At 38.7% G+C, this 18,069-nt stretch overlaps 1 protein-coding gene across 2 annotated transcripts in view; it reads left to right on the top strand.

Annotated features, from left to right (window-relative positions):
- Mtmr6 (myotubularin related protein 6) overlaps positions 1–18,069 on the top strand; it is a 41,947-nt gene that overhangs the window by 13,003 nt on the left and 10,875 nt on the right. The window contains exons 3-9 of one of the 2 annotated variants that reach the window (XM_005406329.2): positions 2,726–2,888; positions 3,989–4,146; positions 4,333–4,461; positions 14,005–14,139; positions 14,900–15,013; positions 16,552–16,684; positions 17,314–17,423. In XM_005406329.2, coding sequence (XP_005406386.1) covers positions 2,726–2,888; positions 3,989–4,146; positions 4,333–4,461; positions 14,005–14,139; positions 14,900–15,013; positions 16,552–16,684; positions 17,314–17,423 — 942 coding nt within the window. The remainder of the gene's footprint in view (positions 1–2,725; positions 2,889–3,988; positions 4,147–4,332; positions 4,462–14,004; positions 14,140–14,899; positions 15,014–16,551; positions 16,685–17,313; positions 17,424–18,069) is intronic. The other variant, XM_005406330.2, reaches the window with a different exon arrangement.

Genomic DNA, 18,069 nt, shown 5'->3' with positions numbered 1-18,069 from the left:
AGAAATCCGTATGTCGAGGTCTTAAATGTTCTTCTATATGTTCTCTAGTAAGTTTAGTTTTATTTTCCACATGTAAGTTATAAATACATTTAGGGATTGTTATGGTGTGTGGTGTGGCATAGAGATTCAGCTTTATCTTTTCACGTGGACATGCAGCACCATTTACTGACTGTTTTATTCCTTTGGTCCTTAGAACCAGCTTTCCCGTAAATAAATCTTCATGTATGAGAGGCTCTATTTTTGAGCTCTGTGCTCTATTCTTCTGGTGTACTGAGTGTAATATACCTGTGCCACACAGTTTTACTGACTTTTAGGAAGTTTTAAGATCTCGTAAAGCAAACCCTCTCAACTCATTCCTCAGAACCGTTACAACTGTTTGTGCTCTTTGTTCTTCCCCTTGTCCAGCCGCTCATGCACTTAGCATACATTTACTGAGCATCGCTATGTTTCCTATTATTCTAGGTAGTTTTTGGAGACAGAAGCCAATAATAACAGGAATTGTGTCTTCTAGTGGGGAAAGATGAGAATAAGATGCATGATGAATATGCAGTAGAACAATAGGAAAGGGGCATGGAATGTGCGGCTTGCTTCTGTGCTTAAGAGAGACTTAACACATGTTTCTTTGTGACCCTGGCTAAGCCAGGTTTTGTAACCTCTGTTTTACAGGTGAAGTTGAAGTTAAGGGAGGTGGTGGTTTCTTCAGGGTCACACAGGTAGAACAAAACACTAAATAAGAGGAGCTTATGGGGTGCAGCCAGGTAGCTTGGGTTCCAGGGCCAGCTGTGCTCCCTTCTGCTCCAAGTGAGTATCTGACCAACAATGGTATCAAACCTCCCAAAGCAGAAGAGGCAGGGTGGCCTCTCCTTAGACCCTCCTCTGCTCGTATCAGGGAGAAGACGTTCTCCCTCGTGGTTCACTGTTGACTTTCCCAAACATCTGATCGTTCAGAAATACTTGGAACCTGTAAGGGAGACAAAGAACACAGATTTGGGGCATTTTTGATCTCTTGAGGGAGATGAGTATTGTCCCTAAGGAAGATGGAGAGGATGACATACCCGGGTGTCGGTGCCAGTTGTGTAACTTTGAGCTTAGTACCACCACGAGATGGGGATAGCGTCAGTCTTTGCGTAGGGCTTTTGTGACCCTAGATGAGAGAAAATAGAACAGCATTTCGGTCTAAAGCACAGTAGTGGCTCAGTAAATCACAGCTGCTCGGACTTTCTCTAAGCAATAGAATCCAGACTACAGCAGCCACGTTGGTCTGGGTTACACTGCTTTTGGCACATACTTCCTTCTTCTTTGTACTCTTTGAGTCCCCTGAAGCCCATCTGGTTGATTTGTGAGTGTGGTGAGGAAGTTCAGGTGCTCGAACTAGAGACTGACCTTGAATACCTGTATTCCTTAGAAGTGCTGGGCCCCTTCTGTACCTGGGGCTGGAGTCTTGCTGAATGGTGCCTTGTGAAGCAGTTACTCATGTCATCATTCACTCTGTGTACCCTTCCTTTGTCTGCCTGCCTCAGTAGCTTCTCTGTGTGTTTTCTCTCTCTTGGAGGCACATATGAAGTATAGATAGTCATTCCTTCAGACAGGAGGGGTAGGTCATTGCTTTAGATACTGAGAGCGTAGTTGGAGAGAGCAGCCAAAGGTGTCTATGTTATTTGCTCCTACTGCTGTCTTTATGGCGCTTTCTTTTGTTGTGGTTGTTGGTTTTTTTCCGGTACTGGGAATCAAACTCATGACCTCGCGCTTGCCAGGCAGGCGCTGTGCTGCTGAGCTAAATCCCCAGCCCTGTTTATGGTGCTTCCTTACGAGCACATTCCCGTGTGCTCTCCTAAATGAAGTCTTGTTTCATGTGCTAGATCCACAGAAGTAGTATTTTAATTTTAGAAGAAGCCTTACCCACCTTTTCTTCTGTTGTCTCATGTATAAATAGTTTTATACATGACTATTTTTTCAGGACCGCACAAACTAGGTAGAGGTAGAGCCAGATCCCTTTATCATTCTTTTGCAAATACTGTTGTATTTTATTGGGATCATAATATCACGGAACACTACAATTAGATTCTTGGCCCTTATTCTCTATTTAGATACCATTTTTGGTCATTTTGAGTAAATTACCACAGGCTCACTAACATAAACATCAACAGTACTGATTTTTAGCCATACAAAAGGGCTATATGTATGTATGTGTTTATAATAATCTATGATATGTATAGTTTTAATTTTTACAGAGTAAGTTCTTTTCTCATAGGTCTTTATCAAGCTTTTTTGATTATTTGCATGCACTTAATCTTGCATGTGAACTTTAGATCTATCATATGTAATAATATTAACATAATAATACAGTATAGGTGTATTATATAATAATCTTCCTTTACTGTGCCACAAAAAAATAGGAATGGTGTTGAAAAAGTAGACTTTTAAAAATAGCAAACAAAGTATTAGTAGCAGTATTAGTGATCAGATCTCAGTATTGAGTTTGTAGAAGGTCTTTTTATTCATTTACTTGGTGAACATTTATTCTGTGAACAGAGGTATAAGGGATATCGCCTATATTTCTAGCTAGAGACATGCAGTCATTTTATAAATTGTATGTTTGAAAGTTTAACACATAATATTTGAGATGTTATTTGAGGGAGGCATTCCTCACATTTACACATTTTGAGAAAAAATAAATAATTTAGTGCTTTCTGCATTGATGACTTGAATTTTTTTCCTGCTGTAGATTTTGCACCACCACATTGCCTCGGTGGAGAAACTTCCTTTGACTACTTCTGGATGCCCACTCTTGATTCAGTGCAAGAACTTCAGGACTGTGCATTTCATTGTTCCCAGAGAAAGGGATTGTCATGATATTTATAACTCTCTGCTACAACTGTCAAAACAAGGTATTGTTCTTAGGGACCGAAGTTTGCATGCTCAGTTTGAGATGAGTTGCCCAAAGTATTTTAATGTCTCGTAATTGTTATTTGGTACTTTAAGTTTATGTAGTCAGGATCTTGTGCATTCAACTGTCCCCTCCCCGACACCATGGCCTACGGATAGAGACGATTGATCTGAGTTGAATGCTGTCCAGAGCAAAGCATTTACAGTGCAGAGTGAAGCAGCTGTATATTTATAGTTTAAAAATCTTTTGATGGCAAGGAGTACTTTGTATTCCACAAACCAGGAGACTTGGAAAATGATACTACTAAATGGAAAGATAAGGAAGGTCAGTTTCCTCTGGTAGCAATGGGGCTAAAATATTTAATAGATTAGGGTGGCACAAAAGGCAGATGAACCAATGGACCAGAGAAGGTGTGTCCTATTTTATTAGAGGTGTGGTTAAGAAAAGGATATAGCCCCTAAAGAGGCGTTTTCTCCCTGTTTGTACCTTGGAAGTCTGGAGACCGTTTTTCCCCAACGTGACTTAGATTACGTGTTGAACTGGGTTTCAGTTGAGCAACCTGGGTTGCAGCCTGCGTGCGTAGTTTTAGCTGCAGTCTGTATTCCCTCAAACCTGCCACGTTCTCTTCTCCCAAGCTAAGCCAGAGCATATAGTAAAGATGCTTCTGTGACTCCAGGCTTACTCTTCTGAAGTAAGTGTGCTGCTGAGGTTGGTTGCTGTTTTCGGTCTCCACTCTCCTGTAGGGCTGTGTAATGCAGTTTCTTGTGCTCTGCCTTATCTCTAGTTTTTCATTAGGCATTGTTCTTTCCCTTTTACATGTCACTTGGGAAAAGTGGTGAGTAGGAGGTACCTATTTGTGTTTTTATAATTTGACTTTTAAGAAAATATTGCAGTAGAGGATTTAAAATATAAGTCTAACTATATTCTTTATTAGCTTAACTTTCGCTGATGAGAGATTGAATCTCAGATTCATGTGTGTGCTTTCAGACATAATTGCTGTCAGTGGAAATTTCAAAGAACCAATTGAAAAATTACTTTTATTTATCGTGTATTAAGTCTTATAGAGTGCATTTTAATGTTTTTATATATTGTACTTTATAGCAAAATACGAAGATCTTTATGCATTCTCATATAATCCCAAACAAAATGATTCAGAACGACTACAGGGTTGGCAGCTCATTGGCCTTGCTGAGGAATATAAGAGGATGGGAGTGCCAAATTCAAACTGGCAGTTGTCTGATGCCAACCGGGAGTACAAGGTAATTTAGCAGTGTTTTGGGAAAATTCAGAAAATGTTAGTCTGAGGGGGAGTGCCAGAGCAGCAAGTTTTCTATGTATTGTAATGCACTGTTCTTGCACTTCATAAGTTTCAAAGTTTTTAAAGGTGAATTTTAACTTCCTGGTTTTTGAACTATGATAAAGTTGTCATGTTTTGATATTTGCAGATTTGTGAAACTTATCCCAGAGAACTGTATGTTCCCCAGACAGCAAGCAAACCAATAATTGTTGGTAGTTCCAAATTTCGGAGCAAGGGAAGATTCCCGGTTCTTTCTTACTATCATCAAGATAAGGAGGTAGGAACTTTCTCTTTTGATTTTTGTTAACCTAATTTAGCTCCTCTTTAGGTTTAAGAGCCCAGAATAATACTGACCTTACAGTGTCATTATTGTCAACTTTACAGTGTTACAGTGTGAACAGTGTTAGAATGTTTACAATGTTACAATGTTAACTTTACATTGTCATTATGATCATGTTCATAAGAATGTTCTGGCTTTTCGTATAATTACATTTTGAAAATTTTAAAACAAAACTACCCTGAAATGTAGAACTTTATATATTTATACTTGTTATCTTCCTTTCTCTTTCGTCCTTTCACTCGTGACTTGAAAATAATGGTTTAGGGAACAGATAACTTCTTCTCCCTTTTTTGTAGTTCTCTGTCCATTTTGCCTGTATATGGGGAAACCAGGTAGCTCAGCAAACCAACCATTGAGTGAAGGGAGAGAAACAAGGTCATTTTAGGGTCCCCTTTTAATAGTGAGTTCTTCAAATCATGAAGATTTTATGACATTAAAAGGTGGAGGAGGAGTCTTTATACTGAGGTGTTGTAATCACACGTTACAGTAAAATTTACTACAAAGTAAAACTTTGTAGCCTACTAACAGTAGACCAAGAGGTACTTCATATGCATGGCTTGATAACTTCATAATGTAGGCTCTGCTAAGCACGTGTGACTTTCAAATGGGGATACTGAGGTATATCTCATAGCGAAGAAGTTGAAGAGTTCAGTGCCATTTTTAATTTAGAGGCCTTAGTGATCTCTCTCCCCATCCCTCCCAAAAGGATTTAGTATATTCTCTCTCCTAATTGTCTGAAATTCTCAGTAATGTGCCTTAAAATGTCTTTTAAACTTCCACTTGGAAACTCTGATCTCAGTTTTAGGAGATTACTTTTTCATTGGTAATTTCCTTTCTTTTATTAGTTTTGTTTGTACTTTTTTCATAAAGCATGCTTAAGTAAATGTAAAAGAACTGAAATTATACTAGGCATATTACCAGATCATTTCATTCCTAATGAAACTAGGAATCAATGGCAAAAGACACAAAAATTTTTCAAATGTGTGGAATTAAACAATACTGTCTTGAATAACCAGTGGGTCATAGAAGAAGTCAAGGAGGAAGTTACACAGTTTCTAGAAGCAAACAATAATGTCAGTACAGCGTACCTGCCCATTACGTGGTAAAAGCTTGATCTGTAGTAATGAAAATGCAGGTGTGTAGAGTATTGTGCTTTTCTGTCTTATTTCATTTTTTGAATATTTTTAAATCACTAAGCCTGTGCTGCCTAAGTGAGATATATTCAGACTACCATATATGAAAGCAGCTCAGTAGGGTGCATGCAGGCTTCTGATACCCTGCTTTGTTTCCCCATCACCAGAGATTGTGAGATGGGCTGCAGTGTCTGGCACAGAATGTCTCCTTGGGAATGAGTTCACTTCATTGTGTCCCTCAGTATCTGAGCTGGGGGCGGTGGGGGGTGTGTGTCCTGTATTTGCATACTTAAATGTGAATACTCTTGCTCTTACTTTTATTATTAGTGTTGTTATTATTTACTCCAGCAGTGGTTTTGTAATATTGTGGCTGTCTTTAACAGCACATTCTGTTTCTGAGAACGCATTCTGCAGCTGGATTCTCTTTCTAAATTAAGTTTTTCATTAAATTGTGACAATTGGAAAAAAAAAGTCTTATGGGATGCAGTGAAAGCAGTCCTAAGAGGGAAGTTTATAGCTGTGAATGCCCACATTATAAAAACAAAGTGAACCTTAGTAAGTAACCTAATGAACCTCGAGGTCCTAGAAAAACAAGAGCAATCCAAATTTAAAGTTAGAACAGGAAAGGAAATTGCAAACATCAGAGCAGAAATTAATGAAATTGAGACTAAAAAAAAAAAAAACATACAGAGAATCAATGAATTGAAGAGCTGGTGATTGGAAACAAAATAGACAAACCCTTACCGGAAAAAGGAAAAGAAAGAAAGGATTAGTTAGGATCAGTTAGGATCAGTTCTGTATATGTGCTGCCGAAGCGAGCACTAGGATCAGTTCTGTGTTCATTCTTCTCTACCAGCAGGTAGAACCTGTAGCATTCGCTTCTCCCAAGTTAAGTGAGAGCATATGGTGAAGGTGTACTCCAGTAAATTGGGGAATCTTAAAGAAATGGGTGGGTTCCCGCGTACATATGCAGTACCGAGACTGAAACAAGAAGATTCAAAAATTCTGACTACTTCAGTAACAGCCAAGAAAAGTGAAGCAGTAATAAAAAACATAAACTGCTAACTACTATAAGAAAAGCTCAGGATGCAGTCACTGCTAAATTCTACAAGAACTGGGGCTCCAGTGGTGGCATTGTTTAGTGCACAGTACTTATAAATTCTACAAGAACTTCAGGAAAGGTCTAACACTAATACTCCTCTGACACTTTAATAACATTGAAAGGGAAAGAGGCCTCCCAGAGTCATTCCTGCAAGCTAGCATTACCCTGATTCTAAAACCAGAAAAAGACCCAAACATAGAAGAAAACTACAGGTCAGTCTCTTTAATCAAGAAACTCAAAAATCCTCAACAAGATACTGGCAAACAGAAGGCAACAAATCATCAACAAGATCAGACACCATGACCAAGTGGGCATCATCGCAGGGATGGCGGATTGGTTAAACATGTGCAAACTAGTAACTGTAATACACTGCAAAAACAGAAGTAAGGACAAAAACTGTGTGATTGTCTCCGTTGGTCACAAAAAAGTGTTTGACAAAATCCAACTTCCAGTCATTAAAAACTCTGAATAAATACAGAAGGACCTTATCTCAGTCTGATAAAAGCCTTGTATGTTAAATGGAGAGAAGCTGAAAGTTTTCCCTCTAAAATCTGGAGGAAAGCAGGAATGTCCACTATCACTGCTCCTGTTCAATAGAGAAGTAAGATTATTTGCAGATGATTTGATATCTACAGAGGAGACCTAAATAATTCCACCTAAAGACTCCTAGAATTAATAGCTAAATTCACTAGCATAGCAGGATACAAAGTCAGTGCACAGTCAGTCCTGTACATCAGTAACGAGCACACTGAGAAGGAACTTAGGAGAACAGTACCATTCACAGTGGCATCAAAAAACTAAATACTGGAGATTGAACCTAACCAAGGAAGTGAAAGACCTCTACAATGAAAATTACACGATGAAAAAGGAGGCGGAAAAGGACATCTGGAAATGGAATGATAACCTTATTCCTGGATTGGCAAGACCAATGGCCATATTTCCAAAATTGATACACAGTTTTAATGCAATCCCAATCAAAATATCAATTTCTGACAGAACTAGAAAATAGTCCTAAAATCTGTATGAAACAAAATGTGACCCAGCATACCAAAAGCAATCCTGGGCATCACAATCCTGGACTTGAAGTTATAGTATAAAGCTCCAATGATAAAAACAGCATAGTTTCAGTACAGAAGTAAGCATATGGATCGGTGGCACAGAATAGTGGATGTAGAAACACCTCCAGATGTACTCAGCTTTCTAATCTTCGACTATAGGACCAAAACATACACTGGAGGGAAGATAGCTTCTTTAATAAGTGGTGCCGGGAAAACTGGCTAACCACAGCAGAAAATGGAATCTAGACTCATCTCTCACCGTGTACTAACCTAAAATCAAAATGGATAAAAAGATCTAAATGTTAAAATGGAAGCAGTCTGCTGGAAGATAAAATAGGTAAAACTCTTGAACACAGTAGGCATAGGCAAGGACTTTCTGAACTGAACACCAGTTGTGCAAGAAATGAAACAAAAAAATCAATGAATTGGATCATACCTAACTGAATATCTCTGCACAGCAAAGGAAACAACAGAATGATGAGACAACAACAGAATGGGAAAAATATTTTGCCAGCTATTCATTACAAAGAGGACTAATGTCTAGGATATATAAAGAACTGAAAAAAAAAATTAGATCCCCTAAAGTAAAAGACTAATAAATGGGCAAGTAAAACAGATAGACACTCCTCAGAAGTATTTCAAATGGCTAAGAAATACATGAAAAAGTGTTCAACATCTCTGGATGTGTGTATCAGTCAGGGTTTACTAGAGAAACAAATATAACACAAGGCATACAAATGTGTAAGAAATTATAAGATTGGCTATGTCAGCCACAGAGTTGGATGAGGAAGCCTGCAGGGGTGTCAGTTCAAGGTCTGGAGCTCACTGCAGCGTTGCAGGTAAGTCTTTGTCAGGAGGCTTATGGGTCTGCTATGGAAGGCTGCCAAGTCTATGCCGAAGTCTGACAAGTCTGTGCTGGAAGGCTGAAGGATCCAAGGTAGAAGCCAAAGAGTCTGTGCTGGAAGCCAGGAGAGTACAAACTGGAGGTGAAGACTGCAGCTCCTCCAAAGAACACAAGCTTGCCTGTCCTTCCTCATTTCCCTTCTATATTGTCCAGGGATGAGCCACCCTAGGGCGGGTCCTCTACACCCTGGGGTGCAGACAGCTGTCCTGGGGCAGGTCCTCTACACCCTAGGATGGAGAATTACCTAGCCAATTTAGTTAAGCTTTTAAACTTCTCAAATTGACAAAATCAAGCACTGTACCATGAGAGAAATGCACATGAAAAGAACACTGAGATTTACCTTGCTCCAGAAAGAATGGCTATGGTCAAAAAAATCAAATAATAAGTACTCATGAGGCCACAGGGAAAAAGGAATCTTCTGTATTATTCTTGGGAATGTAAACTACAACTACTGTGGAATTCAGTATGGAGATTCCTCAGACAAGTAAAAACAGAAATTCCATTTAACCAAGCCATTCCCCTACTAGGTATCTTCCACAAGAGGTGAAGACATACTACAGTGATACATGCATACCCATGTTTTTAGCAGCACAACTCATAATAGCTGGTTGGAAGCAGACTATATGCCCATCAACCAATGAATTGATAAAGAAAATTTGTTTATATACATAAAGAAGGATAAACTTGAGTCATTTTAAGAAAATAGGTTACCTTCAGACCATAATGTTAAGTGAAATGGAATCATACATACAAGCTGTGATATTGCATGGTTTCTCTTATGTGGGAATTCCAAGGCATAAATACTATAATTAAAAAAGCAAAACAAAACATAGATAATAGCCAGTAGGCTACTAGGTCTTTTGCCAAACAGAAAGGGACCAAGAGGGGGATGGAGGAGGGAAGGGAGGGTTGGGGTAAGTAAAAGAATTGAAATATGTTATATACTTTTACCAAGTCCCCATGAGGACTGTGATCATTATGTAATGTGACCATGTACCAATAAAAAAAATGAGAATAAAAAAGAATTTTGAAAAATCCTTTTATTAGTTGACAATTGAGCTTCCTAGCATAAACATCCCATTTTTGTGGTTTCTGTCCTGCTTTCCTTCTGTTTTTTGAAAGATCCTTAGCTTATCTCCAATCTACCTCTTTAATTCTTTTTGTAACAACATTTTTAATATTCATGAGCCTTTTCCTATTTTTTTAATTTTTTAGGAGGCTTTCTGTTGTTGGATGTGGTATCTTAGGTCTCTGAGGAGAAGTTTTTTTTAATAAGAAGTCTTGTGCTCCCCACATAACTTAAATTTTCCCCTCAGGGTTTCTTTCCTTTTTTTGTCTCTCCTTTCTTTGAAATACTTGGTTTTTGGAAGGCCTCTCATATTTGAGCTATTGAGAAGTTTGCGTGCATGCGCTGTCTTTGATTTCTTTCTGTTATGTGAGTTGGTGTCTGTGTTAGGCTTCTGTTGCTATGACAGAATACCTGAGAGTATCAGCTTAAAAGGTTTATTTTAACTTGTGATTTCAGAGGTTTCAGCCCATGGCTGCATTACTTTTAGGCCTGTGGCCAGGCAGAGCCGTCATGGCAGGAGAGCATGGTGGGGAGAAAGGTCTGATTTCATGGCAGCTGGGAAGCAGAGAGAGAGGGGCAAGGGGTGAGGGCAAAGTGTACTCTCCCAGGGCTGCTCCCAGTGACCTTCCTGCACTGTGACTCCTCGCCCTGGCGTTTCCGCAGTGCCATCTAATTATGCGTCTGTGAGTGGATTAATGCACTGATGAGGCTACAGCCTCAGGATCCAGTTGTCTTCCACCTCTGAACACTGCTGCGTCAGGGACCAAGCCTTCGCTACATGAGTGTTTACCTGCATTCCAGATCCAAACTATAACAGTTTCCTTAAAGAGGGATCTTGTGACTTCTTGCCAGTATATATAATAGACTGGCTGTGACCCGAGCAGGTGAAGAGGGGTGGTTGGCTCTCCTGTTTTGCTATGTAAACTGTATTTAATCCGCTTGGGTTTTTGAGGGGGTCAGCGGGGTGTGTGGCTTCCTTCTTCTACAGCTGTACCAGCTGTTCAGCGTCTCGGGGTTAACCTTCATAGAGTAAGCTTCGTCTTCAGAGCAGAGGAAAATCTGGAAACATTAACTTGTATTTTCCCAAAACTAAGACCAGGTCTTACATTTTTGCTGCAAAAGATGCAGTAGGGCTTATTTTCAGGGAATGTCCTATTCATGTACAATTCACATTTATTTATGTGCAAAAATCTACATTTATTCAAATATAGTCATGTCGTCTTCTGGAACACCATCCCAAATCCTGAATTCTGGCCAGAATGTCCTGCGACTCCTTTTCCTGCAGAAGCGTGGGCCCCAACTGCTCACGCCCGGCGCTAGAGCTCTCCTTCACCGCGCGCTCCTTGTCCGTGTGGGGGTCAAGCGCCCTGGCAACGCAGAGGCGGTGATTTCAGCCCGTGAACTCTCACCCACGTCACGGCATTGGAGACTCAGGAGACAGGAGTGGCAACAAAAATGATGACAGTTAAAAGTGATGGTCCTCACAAAAGCCATGAAGAATGGCAGGCAGCAAAACTCCGAAACTGTTTCTTTATTTCACACAAGGGTGTTAAATATGACTGCTACAGCACACAGTGTACGGAATTATGAAGATTCACATTAGACGTGTCTGTTCATTATCAAGTGGGCATATTATTTATGCATTGTGTCTATACTCTGGTCATTTAGCAATAAATCTCCCGTTTACCTGTTTGCATAGATGTTCGTCATCCAAAGGTGCCTGCTTGGGTATTTCCAAATACTTAATTATAAATTATGTTATTTAAGTATTAATGTCTAATATTTATATTTAGTTATATATTAATATTACTGTATAATTGAGTATGTCCAACATGTGTTGCAGTGACTGAATGCATCCCTCTTAATGGGGGCTTATTTTGGGGGTATGAGGCTGTGGTGGATGGACAACTGATGGTCAGCTTGTAACACCCAGCTGAACTGAACCAACGTGGTGCTGGGTGTGGGAGGCCCACCCGAGGGTTGCTGCCGGCAGCATAAGAGGCAGAACTGGAGGGGAAGAAGTTTAGAAGCTGTTGGGAGCTGTTGAAAGCTGTAGGAAGCTGTTGATTTTCCTGGAGGAGTTTGTCATGCTGGCGTTACTGACAGGAACACGCGGTTCACTTTGAGGGAGCTCTGGTCCTCACTTTGAGCATGGCTTCCTGGCTCCAGAGAGGAAGGTGGTGCACTGTTCATTCTCCTGGAGAAGCTTGTTGCGCTGGCTTTCCTGATAGAGAGTTGGCTGTTCTCATCCGGAGGAGCTTGGAACCTCACTGTCACTGAGGGTGGTGGTGGTACCTTTTGGAAGAGCTCTGGTTCTTACTTTGAGCGTCGCTTCCTGGCTCCAGTGCAAGTCCCTCAGCCTGCTAGCTCAGATCCTTCATCCTGCTGACACAGACTTCGTAGCTTCCACCACTGACCTTTGGGCCTTTTCAGTGCAGATCCATGAAACAGGCCTGCATGAGACATTGTTGTGGGCTGTAGGCCTCCAGTTGGACTCGTGGGAGGCATTGTGATGGGCACTAGGTCTTCAGCTGGACTCATGCAGGACATTGCCATGGGATCCAGGCCCTCAGCTGGATTCTTTGATCTATAGTGCGTGGACAGGTTTCCTTCACTCTCTTTGTATAACTCTTTGGGCTACTGTTACAAAATAATCTTGTAATTAAGTGTCTTTTGTTGTGTTATTCCCCTTGCAAAACCCAAACCACAACAGGGTCTTAATGAGTACCCTGAAAAATCATGGTAGGGCAGGGTGTATTTTCTAGTTAGGTCTTATTTTGGTAGAAATATGGTAGTCCTTATGTAGGCATTCAGCCTGTCTTTGGGTTTTTAGTTATACTCCTCAGTCTTTCAGAGGTACAAGCTCCTGAGCCTTCTTGGCATTTTGCTGTTTCGAATATCTGCTCATTGACTTAAGGGCACTGGAAACTTTTTTTTTTTTTTTCCGCCCTGTACATCAGTTATCACTTGCCAATCTGTTACTATCTCCTGAAGTTTTATTGACATCTGTTGTCTCCTTTTCCATTCTTTTTGTCCTTTTGGCTTTATGCATCTTAAGTGTGTTTGTGAGAACTTTTCACTGGAATTTGGAACAAGAACCAGAGGTGAAATGTAGATACTTAAACAGAAGTCTCTAATCTGCTTTTCAAAACTTAAGTCATAAGGAAGTTACTTGATTATGGCCCGTTTGTATACATTGTTGATTAGAAAGCTAGGCAGAAAATAGATATTCAGTGACCAACCTACAGAAATAAGAAATTAGGTGTGAAAAGAATTTAATAAAACATTTCCTTCTGCTATTGTAAATTTTCATGGTTTTTTTATTTGTGAATTTAAAATGCGCAAAATGTTTGTTTATGTTTATTTTTTTTCCTCTTAGTGAAATTCTATTTGGAATGTTTGGGTACATGTCAAGTTAGGGCATAGATGCTATTAAAGAAATGTGTGTGAGTCTAAATCTTTTTAGTCATTTTTAGGACTTTAAACATTTAAAATACCTAATTTAGCTGTTTGCTACTTATAGATATTCTTGTCCTCTTAGAATGACGGTATTTTAATTCAGTTTTGAATTGAAGCTTGTTTTTTCCCATTTTAAGTCTCATTTTATATAAAGCTTGTGATTTCTATTTAGAAATCTGAAAGCCTTTGGAAAGTACAAGGGCAAATATTACTAATTTTGAAAGTCCTGCTCTACATAAACTGTTTTTTTATTACTTTTGAAAGTATCCCATAATCCAAGTAGAGCACAAGATGTAAGTATCTTAGTGTAGGTTAATTGAGAGAATTGACCAAATGCTGCTTCTTAAAAATCATAAGTGTTTTTTGAGGAGGAATGGATAGTACTAGGAATTGAACCAGAGACTTACACTGAACTACATCCCCACCTCTCACCCCTGTGTTTTTAAAGTTTGAGACAGGGTGTTAAATTGCCCAGAATGAGCTCAAACTCAAAGTGCTGGGATTACAGGGATTAACCACCAGACCCAGCTCTTAAGGTTGTTTTGTTTTTTGTTTTTTTCTCATCAGACTAGTTAAGGAGGCATTTAGTTTTCTTAGGAGACAAGAATATTGGGAAAACTTAGGAAGCAACAGGATACTGAAATAATGTTTAATTCAAATAGGATTTCAGAGTATTCTAATTGTCTTCCTAACTTTTAAAATGATTGCGTGCTTGATTATTTTTTGTAATCTATTTTCTGTATTTTTAAAATCAGGCTGCCATTTGTCGATGTAGTCAGCCACTGTCAGGATTCAGTGCCAGGTGCCTGGAGGATGAGCATTTGCTTCAAGCCATTAGTAAGGCCAACCCAGCCAATCGCTACATGTACGTTGTGGACACCAGGCCCAAAGTAGGTATCCTGAATACACTAGATTCTATTGTCTTTAATTAATAAGTTTTCTCATATTTAAAATGTCTGAATTCTGGTTTTAAATTAATCATGGCTAATCATACAAAAGAAATACTCTTTAAAGTGCACCAACTTAGAAGACCAGTCTCTGACCCAGGTGGTGATTTATGTCTTCTGATGTATACAGTGATGCCCTGGTCATGAACTTAATTCTTCGCACGATTCTGATTGTAAACTGAATTGTTCTTGAACTGAATCAAATTCATTGGTTGGGTTCCGTGTTGATGGGGAAATTTGATTCAGTTTGCAATCAGAATCCTGGAAAGAGTTAAGTTCTTGAGCCAAGGTAACACTGTTCATTAGAAAAGCTGTTGGAATTCTTGATGGTGTATTAAAAGTCTTACGTTATTGTGAAGAAATATCTAATATATGTATTATGAATAGAAATTCTTAATTTTTTCTTACTATTTATAAAGTTTTTAATTGACCACTTCGTGTTAAAATAATGGATGTTAATTTGAAATAGAAAGGAAAGATAATGCCTTAATTTAGGAAACTTGAACTAGAGAATTAAAGTGAGCAAGAAATTGTTTTATTAGGTATTTATAGTCTAAAGCTTAATATTCATGGAGACAAGAATCAGTATCCTGTTTTCTTTTTTTGAGCAAAGTTAAACAGCCAATTCATATAGGACCCTGAAATTAACATAGTTAAAATATTCAATGGTAATAGCTAACTTTGCTTTTAATTTTTATTGTAGCATCGCATGCAGAGCTGGTGGGCTACACAAAAGGACATTGGCAGAATTATAGTGAGGATTTCTTCAAAAATCTGGAATGATGAGAAAATAAGAGAAAGCGATGAGGAAAAGCGAGTGAGCAATACAGAACACAGCAATTTTAGGCAGCTTTGTGGAGGGAGTGGTCGCTGCTTTAGAGTAATTCTTACCATTCCTCAGCCTCCCAGAGATGATGGAGAGTACAGTTAGATTAATTTGAGTAACTAGGAAGTATTAAAAATAATTGTTACTATTTTTTGTTAAAAATAGGAGACTTTCTTAGGAGTTCATAGTATGCCGTGGCCCCTGTTTCTTTGTATAATCTGGGTTGATTAGTTGGCTAGAGCTCTTGTTTTAGGTAATATCAGAAATAAAAGGTGATTATAATATGAGACTTTTTGAAGGTGAGACCCGATTGATCTGTGTCTCAAGGCCTATTATCTTTTATGTATACAGTTCTCTTTTTTTTTTTTTTTGATACTGGGAATTGAACGCAGGACCTCATTCTTGCCAGGCAGGCGCTGCACCACTGAGCTGTATCTCCGGCTCCGATACAGTTGTCTTCTAACAGAAGGATACATCCTTCTTTGATTGCTTTTCTACTTAAACTTAAAAGTCAAATAGTAGTAATAATGGGGAAGACTTTCTGATATCTAACCCTTAATCTTAGTTTAATTCTCGTAGGTGCTGAGTGACCAGTGACTTAGTAGATACAGTTTAACTGTACTTGCTGCCAGCCTGTGCTCTCAGTCCACTGAAGCAGAAGGTAGCTTCATCCAAAATCGCTGCAGAAGAATATCTAGTAAATTGTAGTAACGTGCTCTCTGAAATCCTAGTCTGAGAGGAGTAAGCACGTCAGATCCTAAATTAATCTCTGATAAGATTTGATGTGTAAGCCAGGATGATAGGCCCATGGACAGTCTGTTTTTCCCTTGCAGACCAGCTTATTTAGGGCCCAATGCGTGAAGATAGATAGCAGGTTATATGCTGTGTTAAATGGGTTGAGGGCCTTCAGTAGTTTCTAACATGGAGGACTTCAGGTAATTGGAAGCATGTTTCAGATTTGAGTTTTAGGGTTTCTGTGGCTTCTGAGTGATCAGGTGCTCCAGGTTTGTTCTGAAGTGAATCTTATAGTTTCATTCTAGAAGGGAACATTTCTGGTGCTATGCATGGTGGTATATGCCTGTAAACCCAGCACTCTGAAGGCTGAGGCAGGAGGATCACTGTGAGTTTGAGGCCAGCCTGAACTACATAGCAAGACCCTGTCTCAAAAAAACAAAAAGAAAAAAAGCTCTGCTCACTTCTGAATCATTTAGGATTCAGATAGGAAATACTTCTTTTTAATTTTGAAATATGATACTATCAGCATATGGGAAATGGATTTGCTTCCTGAATCTGTGGGATCTTCCTATCTAGAGCCTTCTTTTATAACAATTAGTTTGTTACTTATTAGTATCACTTACTGTTGTAACGTGACATCTTTGCTTATTAAAAACAACAGCTTGTTCAGGTTTGATGAGTTCTTTTACATTCTCTCGTAGCTAAAATGTAGTATACTTAGTGTTTTCATAAAATTTTAGTAAGTTAAAAGTAAAAGTACTTTGATTCTTAATTTCCAAAATTTTTAATTTCAGCTGAATGCTATGGCCAACAGAGCAGCGGGAAAAGGTTATGAAAATGAAGACAATTATTCTAATATTAGATTTCAGTTTGTTGGAATAGAAAATATTCATGTCATGAGGTCCAGCCTTCAGAAATTATTAGAAGGTATGATTTTGCTTACGTTTTAGGCAGCTTTACCTGATGGAAACATAATGCTAGTCACATATAGTTTAAAAATTTCTGGTAGTTGCATTTTAAAAAGTAAAAGCATATAGTAAAAAAATTGGTATTGAGATATTTTCATCAAATCCTAGAAATCAGTTGTGTATTTTATACTTATAACACATCTCACTTTGGCCTAGCCACATTGCAAGTGTTCAGTAGCCACCTTTAGGTGGCAGTTACTGTATTAGTACTACTGTAATGGTTTTACAAAAAATTATGGCTGTTAGATAGAGATTATAAAGTAGTCAATGCATTGAAGATTACCTTAGGATACTCTCTTATTTAACTATTAAGGTACTCTTTCAGTCATAATATAAAATTTTAAAATATGACTTTTTAACACTTGTCCTAGAGTATTTAGAGAGATGGTAGCATTTCTCCCACCAAGAATGGCAGGAAAATGCATCCACAAATCGATTATTCTGCTTCTATAGTAGCATCTTTTCCTATATAAAAAGTCTGGCGTGTTCTGTCATCCTTTTTCTCAGTTCACTCATCATGATAGAGACCGAAAAGGAGGGGTGGAAAGTAGCCCCCTTCTGATTGAAAATTCTCTTCCTTTTTTTCAGTCAATGGCACCAAGGGGCTGTGTGTTAATGATTTCTACTCTGGCCTGGAGAGCGCTGGCTGGCTTCGCCATATCAAGGCTGTCATGGATGCTGCGATCTTCCTAGCTAAGGTAGTGCTCGCTCATATTTGCTTTGGGGTTTTTCATGGTTGGCAAGGACCCCCCGCATCCTTCTGGGTGCTGGTACCCATTCTGTTCAGGTGACCTTTATTACCCTGTACCTCTTTGATAAGATTTACTTTAATTTGATTCTTAAAAATACATAGCAGTAATCACAATATTATATGCCTATACGAATATACCAAAACAAATCTTGTTTTTATTACTAATGTGCACCAGTTAAAAAAGTGCTCAGCGTCTTTAATCATCAGGGAAATGCAAATTAAAACTACAATGAGATAATCGTCTCATCCGTTAGAATTCCTATTACCAAAAAGACAAAAAACAACACATGGTGGTGAGAATAGGGAGAAAAGAGAACTGAGTCTCGTATGATGTTGTTGAGGATGTTGATTAGCACAACTTTTATAGGAAATAGTATAAAAGTTCCTCAAAAAATAAAAAGTAGAAATATTAGATGATCCAGCTGTACTGCCACTGGGTATATATATCCAAAAAATACTATAAGTGAAATTAGTGTCTCAGAGATACGTCTGTACTGGAATGTTTATTGAGGTATTATTATTCACAATAGCTAGGATTCAGAATCAGCTAGGGGACTGGTGATTTTAAGTCTTCTCTTAAGGTGATACTGTAT

The sequence above is a fragment of the Chinchilla lanigera genome, unplaced genomic scaffold (assembly GCF_000276665.1).
Source record: "Chinchilla lanigera isolate Chin_1 unplaced genomic scaffold, ChiLan1.0 scaffold00096, whole genome shotgun sequence".
Classification (NCBI taxonomy): Eukaryota; Metazoa; Chordata; class Mammalia; order Rodentia; family Chinchillidae; genus Chinchilla; species Chinchilla lanigera.
Note: the sequence above shows the minus strand (reverse complement) of the source record. Positions and strands in the feature narration are given on the sequence as shown.